At 46.9% G+C, this 8,616-nt stretch overlaps 1 protein-coding gene across 2 annotated transcripts in view; it reads left to right on the top strand.

Annotated features, from left to right (window-relative positions):
* Positions 1–16: 16 nt before the first annotated feature.
* Positions 17–8,616, top strand: part of BAG3 (BAG cochaperone 3) — a gene marked incomplete at its 5' end in the record, with an annotated part of 27,350 nt that continues 18,750 nt past the window's right edge. For both annotated transcript variants that reach the window (XM_014592366.1, XM_014592365.1), the window contains 1 exon segment: positions 17–160. In XM_014592366.1, coding sequence (XP_014447852.1) covers positions 17–160 — 144 coding nt within the window.

The raw sequence follows: 8,616 nt of genomic DNA, 5'->3' as shown, positions 1-8,616 counted from the left end.
GGGACAGCGGGCGTCGGGCACTGGCGCCGGCGACCGCGATCCCCTGCCCCCCGGCTGGGAGATCAAGATCGACCCGCAGACGGGCTGGCCCTTCTTCGTGGACCACAACAGCCGCACCACGACGTGGAACGACCCTCGCGTGCCCCCCGAGGGCCCTAAGGTGAGCCAGACGCGCTGCGCGGGCGGCCCCACCTGGACGGCCAGCGGCCGGGAGCAGGCCCAGGCCTGGGGGCGGCTGGACTGGGCCGGGCAAGGGGACTCGAGACGCCCAGGCCCCGGAGGTCGGTGAAGGCCACCCGGGACGCACGGACTTCCGGGCGGACTCTGGCTCCTGCACCTTCTCCCCCTTCACACGGGGTTGGCCCGCCGCTCCCCGAACGCGTCCTGCGTCCGGACCAGTCCCCTCCCCGGACTCGCCCTTGAGCGGCCTGGGGCGAAGGCGGCCCCCGGACACGGTGGCCTGGGAAGTGCTTACGCAGTCACCCGTCCACGAACTTGGCTCGAAGGACCGAGGGCCGAGTTGGCAGAAATTGGCCCCGCGCTCCCGGCCTCCCCGAGGGGTGGCCGGCCTGGGCAGCCAGGGAGGCCGGAGCCAGGCCCTGCCGCGGCCTCCGCAGCCCACCTGGCCTGCGTCGTGAGACCCTCGGTTCACCCAGCTGCTTGCACTTAAACAGATGGGAGGGGACCTTTCGCACACATACATGGGTGGTGGTCTCTTGGGAACTTTCCGTCTTCACGTTCTGCGACTTGGTTGAGGGGTATCTTGACTTCACTCTCGGTCAGGCATGGAGTGACTCAGGAGGCCGAGTCTGTCAGTCATTCTGTGTTGGAAATTAAAGTTGCATTTTTGTTTGAAATACTTTAGGTAGGTATGTATTCTAGTATGACTCGTTGAAAAACAAAGTAATCTTTTCCCAGGCAGTTTCTAAATTGGAGATCAGAGTATGTCTTTCATAATAGGCCATTGCCTTCTGACATTGCCTTACACTGGAGGGAAGAATGATCGTGTGTGTGTGTGTGTGTGTGTGTGTGGGTGTGTGTGTTTAATGATATATTTCCCCCTCTCTGTTGTGGTTTTAAAATACTTAGGATCTTTATCAAATACACAAGAGTAGTGATACTCTTGTGAATTCAACAGCAGTATGCAGTATGTACATATGTACAAAATTTGAAATTTAAAATATAAAATTTGAAAACATAAATTTGGGATGAGCCTGTTAACTTGAAAAATGATAATTAGTTGTCCTACTTTTGCAATTTTCTCTAAATCTGAGCTTTGCAAAATAAAAATAATTTTGACAAAACTGGTGCCCAACAGTGAGACATTGTACATTCAGAAGTTTACATTTACAACAAGTTAATTGTATATTTTTTCTGAAAATTAGTATATGAAGCCATAATTAACCAGGATGGGCATAATTATATCTATCTTTTTGTGTGTCTACTCAACTCATTATTGGTGAATCTTGGGCTCATTTCAAACCTTCCCTCTTACTGCATGCAAACTGCATGCATGTAGATGTTCTTCAGTGTGGTACAAAACTTACTTTGAGACTTTCTTGTAGACACAGAAACTGTCAGAATCTGCTGGCTTTCTTTGTTGTGAGTGAAGATCAAGTTCGAACATATACATTGCAAGCAGTTTTTTTTTTTTTTTGAGAGATTTTCACTGTAGGGCGCGTGCACTCGCCAGACAGACAGAGAGAGACATAGAGACAGAAAGCGAGAAATCACCCCCCAGGGGGGATGGTCATGCCGCAATCCCTTCTCCTCTATTCTCCTCCATTCTCCTCTCGGGATCCTGGGCACGCACGCACACGCGCCCAGTGTGAGTTTTAAGCCACCGGGTCCGAGACACGAACCGCGGTCGACTACGTGGGAATCCAGCGACATAGCCATTACGCTAACTGCTGGTTCCTGCAAGCAGTTTGTTTTTAACTTGAAACTCACCTAGCAAGTTGGATCTTTGCTACCCACCCTGGTGGATGGGGTTAGTCTGTGGTTTCACAAACCCTCTTGAGGAGAAAAACAAAACAAAACCCCAAACAGGTTAAGTTACTATATTGTTTTCAACAAGTAGAAAATACAAACAACTAAATCAGAAGTATGAGGATGGAAAAGCTCATCTGAAAATTTAACAGAATTTCATAATTGAATGGTCCTTAAAAATTTTTCAGTTCAGTCTCTTAATTTTACCGATAAACCCAGAGTTCAACAGTGTTTCTTGTCATCCAGACAGTACCTATAGTAAAGAGAGCTGTATGGAAAAATATTAGTAAGAAGCACGATATTTGCTCAGAAGTTAGGAGTGGCTTGAATTTTTATGACTTTGAAGTGTGCAGACTGGAAAACTTGATTATTTTATGTCTTGCCTCTCACAACAGTTTATTGGATCACTGACCTCTATGCTATAGTTCCTTGGATTTTGGTGATTGGATGTAAGCAACTCAAGAAGAGAATTCTCTTTACCGAGCAACTTGAAATTTATCCACCTGGCACCAAAACATCAAGGAAATAACTAACCTTCAGCCTGTGAGCTGTTTGGGCTCTGTTGCTTTCAAACCCTGTGACATGTGCAGACTTTCTGGTTGACTAATTCAATTTCACTTACATGAATTACACCTTAACCCAGACTAACTACAATGGAAAATCCTTCAATGTTGTTTTATATTAGCAATTGGTGGTTTCTTAACACAATGAGAAAAGAGCCTGGTTGTAAAACAAAGGGTAACATTGGAGGAACTGAGTTGTAACAGGTCTCTCTGAGCATCCTCAGCTTCAAGAGGAAATGCTGTCAGTCAGTAAAGAACTCCACTGAGCATGGAAACAAGAGGGAGCTCTATTTTGGGGGAGCACAGAGCTTCAGAATGTTTACAGTCTAACCATATTGTAGAGAAACAGTTTTCATGGAAGAAGCTAGACATTAGAAGTTTTATATTTTCTTTTATCTTATACTCTGTCACCTCAAAGTTGATCTTCTGAATTGCTCTGAAGTAGGTAAGAAGTCTTATTCCCATTTTTATAGGGGGACAAGTGAAAGCAAGTATCTTGCCATCATTACAGGGGCAGAATAGCTAGAGGCAAAGACACTGGGCTTTAACCACCATTACCTAAGCAGCTGGGCCTCCCTACCTGCAGTCTTTCTGGATTTCAACTTTTTGTACACTCGAGCTTTCCACTAATCTCCTGGCAAGTTATTACCAGTCCAGGCCCCTTCCCTGGCAGAGAGGTTGGCACGCACTCTGGAGTCGGGAGATGCGCAGTTCCGGTGCAGTCGCTCCTCCAGGCCCTCCTCCCTGAATAAACAGAGGCCAGACACTGGAGTGCGGCTCCCTCACAGAGCTTCCTGGAGGACAGGGAAACTGCCTCCCCCTGAAGCAAGGCTGTTCTAGCTCTTCGTGTCTTGGGGGTCACCAGCCTGACAGTCGCATTTTAAGAACAGAGGTTGTAGTTGCATCATACCCCCCACTACCACCTGTTCCCATGTTGAAACTGAATTGCTCAGGGTGGGGCCCAGAAATCTTTTAAGTCCTAAAGGCCCTTCTACTGATTTCTATTCTGCCAGACTAGCCTTGGGAGACACAGATGGCCTGTGAGCCTGGTTTGTAGGGGGATTTGTGACTTGGTATACTCCTGCATAGGCCCTGGAATCTCTCAAGTGGTGCCTGCTTAACATCTGACCTGCAGAGCCCTTGCCTCAGCCTCTATTTCCTCCTTGGGAAAACATTCTTGTGCCTGGAGGTGTGACTTCTGGGTGGCCTGAGGAGAGTGGAGACAGCACCACACAGTCCGGTGGGGGGACCGTGAGAATAGGGAGAAGGTCAGACAGTTCTGAGGCTACCCCAGCAAGAAGCGAGCCAGCCCCTTTCCTTCCTGCCTTGTTTCTATAATAATTTGACAGATTATACTAAGGCACTGTGAGAGAGAAGTCGAAACATCTTTCAGAGAAAATTGGAAATGTTCTGAGTTATCCTTGAAGTAGACCCATTTATTCTGCTTCAAGTTCCGCAGAGCCTCCTGAATTCTATTTAAGATGAGATCATGTTGCTCTTTCCAGATCGATAGCAAGCTGTCCGTGCCTCTTAGCAGAATCAGAGCACAATCGGGAAATGAGTAGCCATTCTTTCCTTCATATTTCCTGCAAGTTACCGTTATGGCTGAGCAGGTTCCTTTGCAATTGGATGAACGGTGATTTGTTTGGGGGCGGGGGAGAGGGGCTATGAAGACTATGGCCAGATGCCACCGGTCTCCAGCTCATCCTAAACCTCTGTCTCCCCTCTATAAAGAACTGCTGTGTTTGGCTCACACGGGAAACTGACAGCACCTCTGAGGACATAACTGATCCCCTGTATTGTAGAGCAGATTTGTCCTTTCTAAGAGTAGAGTCTGGACACAGGAATGGTGGTGACGTTTGACGTTAGCCAGGGGAGAAGGCTTAGCTGTTTGATGCTATCAGGGCTGGTTGTGAGTCAGAAAGCTCCATACCACCCATGAGGCCTGATTAGCGTTGTCCTCATTCCTGGACCAGTACATGGTTGCCTTATATGAACTACTCGACATGTTTATTACCCTTTATTGACATTTTAAAATGATGTTCTGGTGTTTATCATCCGAAATACGAAACTACACATAATCCAAACATATTCTCTGTTTTAACGTTGCTCTTAAATATATTTAAGAGCTCTTACATAGACAAACAGGATGCTAAAGACAAAGACCTTGCTTATTAGGAACCTGTGAGGCCCTTGTACTGATGAGCTCCCATGAATCCTCTGTGACACTTGACTGTGATTCTTCAGCCCCTCCCTGGCTCCCCCATTGTTGTGAGGACACCCCATCTGTCTCTGCCTCAGACCTTCCACTCACAGTGGACTTTTGAGTCTAGGCTGCAAATCCCCTTTGTTTTGCAGATGCAGGAGCTGATGGCTCCCTCTTTTAGCACTTGTGATACTATGCAAGATATCCAGTGTTATTAAGTCCTCACATACTTCTACGCAGATATATTTGGGGCTTCAGCAGCTTTTCAGGAAGCCATGCAGTTTGTAAAAGCTTAATCAGAAATCATTTCTTCAGGAATGAGTGAATGTAGTAGATTTTTGTCTGTCAACATATTTATATGTATGTTGCAGATAGGAGTGAGTGCTTCTGCAAACTATATCTTTAAATCCTCAAAACAGCTCTCTCTCGAGATAGAAACTATTAAGTACTTCTTATGCATGAGAAAACAAGACTTTGGAGAGGGGATGTGCCTGGTTTGTGAAAACAGAAAGCCTTGTGCTTAACCCCTTCCTGGGTTCCTGAAGGGGTGTCAGACAGACTTGTGGTTGTAGGCTCAGCTGTATCTGCTCTAGGCACAGTCCCAGTAGTAAACAGACTTATTTGTACAGTCGATCAGAAACGTTGGCCCATTTCCTGAACCTGGGCCTGAACTTGGGAGATGGGTGTAAGTCTTTATTCACTTATCTCACCTAAAAATGAGTTGAGTGCCACTCTGCAGTCAGTGTTAAAGTCCTCTGCAGGCAGTTTCCCCCCTTCACATGTCCCAGACTACCCCTGCTCTGGACTTTATATTGCTTAATTTGAGTCCAGATGGTGGCACTTTTTTGCTTTCCTTAGGATCACACCCCTGTTGAGAGTCCCAGGGCTCATCTGCCTGTTTCATCTTTCTGCCTCTCAAAGTCTGGCAGGGTCTTCAGGCTCAGTAAAATCAAACATATGAGTGTGTGGAAGAGAGCCCAGAGTGTACAGGCTGGTTAAAGAAGAGCTGTCCTGGGGCTGGCAGGTGGCATGGTGACTAAGGGCGCTGGACTCCCAACATGGCCGACCTCAGTTTGAGTCCCAGACCTGGCAGCTTGCTTCCTCTCCCTTTCTCTTGCTCTGTCCCTCTCTTGTCAAATTAAAATAAGTAAATAAATAAATAAAGTTAATTAAAATAATTCTTAAAAAAAAAAAAAAAAGAAAGAAAGAAAGAAAGAAAAGCTGCCTTCCATGAAATATCGGCAGACCTGTACATCCAGGGAACCTTCTGTTCCTAAGGACTGTATTGTTGTCTTAGACTCTCAAATGTCTCCCGGGGGCCTGTTCCTTGTTACTACTTTCTGAAAGGCATTTTCTACACAAAGACTTCAGTATTGATTCCCTGAGCTTCCTTATGAGTCTGGAGAAGTTCTTTTTTGTCCCACTGGTGACACAGCAACTTTGAGCAGGCCTGCTGGAGAGGCTGAGAGCTGACAGTAGCCAGATGCCCCTGATCCTTCACTGAACAGAGAGCAGCCCTGGCACTGCGAAAGGAGATTCTCGTAAATTTGTTTCTTGTGGCTGGCAGCAAGATGAGCCTCCATACACATGAAACGTCTTATTCACTGTCACTTAGAAAAGCTCAGGACCACAGATTGCACACTGCCGGCCTCAGGAGCCTGTAAACAGCTCAGCTGCCCATGAGCTCCCAGGGTAGAGCTTTGCCCTAGTGCATCGAGATGAGTTTTCCACTGAAAATTCCTCAGGATCCTGTTTGGAGAATGAACATTTCCTATTCCAAAATAACTTCCTCAGTGTTTATTAAAATGGAATTACGCTTTCTTTTTTCCTCACTTATCTTAGAAATTGTTCTTGGATACTGAATGAATAAGTAAATGAGCGGCTTAAATATCCAAATAGTGGGAGAATAGGAAAACACCTGTGTGTGCAGAGGAAAAGGCAGCCACTTCGCTAGTTGACACTTCCGGATCAGCGCAGGAGGACCTCAGCATCAGACTGGGCCCAGCTCTCCTGCCAGGTCTCCTGGATCTTCTTCTTCTAGAGGTGCTGGTTGTGACAGTGCCTTGTGCTGGACACCAGTGCCGTCTTGGGGCTGCAGTGACTCAGAATTGAGCTGCGTGCCCCCTCTCTAACTTGCCTTGCCTTGGCTGGGCCGATGACTCAGCAAGGAGCACTGGCTCCCTGACCCAGAGTGCACTTGAACTGAATGTTCCAGGTCTGAACCTCAGCCCAGCTCAGCCAGGCAAAATGAAATGTTTTCCTTCCTGCTGTGTTTTACCCAGGGAAGGTGAAGGGTTTGGAGAAGTTAGTACACACATTATGTTATCATATGGTAGATAAGTGTGAGAGGAGTAGCAAAAGGGTTAGCATATGCGTGGCCTTCCATCAAACCTGGATTCTAGAGGTCCAGGAGCCCCAAGCCTCACTAGCTGCAGTACCTGTTGAGTAGGGGACTCAAGAAAGATGGCGCACAGAAGGCAATCAGTTCAAAGTCTGGACTAATGCATTCGTGCAGTCCTTTGAGATGCACCATTGTTCACACAAGGGTATTCTCAGGTATTTGGCTTCCCCACACAGTATAGCTTTCTAGTAAGGGTTAGCATATGCGTGGCCTTCCATCAAACCTGGATTCTAGAGGTCCAGGAGCCCCAAGCCTCACTAGCTGCAGTACCTGTTGAGTAGGGGACTCAAGAAAGATGGCGCACAGAAGGCAATCAGTTCAAAGTCTGGACTAATGCATTCGTGCAATCCTTTGAGATGTACCATTGTGCACACAAGGGTATTCTCAGGTGTTTGGCTTCCCCACACAGTATAGCTTTCTAGTTGTACATGGGTCTTTCAGGTCAGCCTGACATCTCATGATTCAGAAGCTCTTGTTCCATGTTGACAGCTCTTATTACCCTTGCACCAAGTTCAGCTGACTTCCCTCAGCCAGTGTCCAGATGGCCCTCGGAACCCTTCTCTAAGGCTTCCCGTGCCCCGTCACTTTGGAGCACTTTTCAAAGATTCTATGTAGCAGATGGGGAAACGGGGATGTGGCTGGCCCAAGGTGACACAGGTCATCAGTGCACAGACAGACTAAGAAGATGGACTGAGGGACTCACCAGTTCCTGGACTCATAGCTTGGGAAGAAAAAAGAAAAAGAAAAAGAGAGTGAAAGAAATTACCTACCTCATCTCCAGAAGAAAAAAAAAAGGCAGGGCCACCTGGTTTAATCAATCCAAAGCTACAAATCACGGATGGAAAAGTACCTGGAATTTCCATATCAGGAAACAAACTGAATTTAGATAAAGACCAAGAAAAGGCACTCTCCTCATCTGGTATATTTCCACTATTTCTCAAGGACACGTCCTTACGAAAGGAAGAAACACTGGTCAACCACTTGGCTATTCCATCTGCTAGACACCAACCATGTAAGTGCTTGCTAGTAGCAGTGTGGGGGGCATTGGTAAACACACATTTTGTACAAAATACAATTTTCCAAAAGAAAATGGGCCCAGTGGTTTAGGGAGCCAGATCACACACAGCCAACCATGGTTTAAATCCTGGTCCCAGTGGTTTGAAAGACAGACTGGGCATTTGTGTGTGCCCCAAATCCCAACAGGATAGAGAAATGGAAGAGAAGAGATTGGGGTTGTGACCATGACCCCATTGGGGGGTTCTCTCTCTCTCTCTGGTGAATGCACTCACCCTTTGGCAATTAAAAAAAAAATCTCTTGGGACCAGCAGTTGGCATAATGGCTACTCCCACATAGTTGACTGCGGTTTGAGTCCCGGACCCAGTGGCTTAAACTCATGCTGGGTGCATGTACGTGCATGCCCAAGATCCTGAGAGGAGAAGGAATTGCAGCGTGGTCA

This window comes from Tupaia chinensis, unplaced genomic scaffold (assembly GCF_000334495.1).
Source record: "Tupaia chinensis unplaced genomic scaffold, TupChi_1.0 Scaffold000683_1, whole genome shotgun sequence".
NCBI classification, from domain to species: domain Eukaryota; kingdom Metazoa; phylum Chordata; class Mammalia; order Scandentia; family Tupaiidae; genus Tupaia; species Tupaia belangeri.
This window is presented reverse-complemented; position numbering and strand designations above follow the sequence as displayed.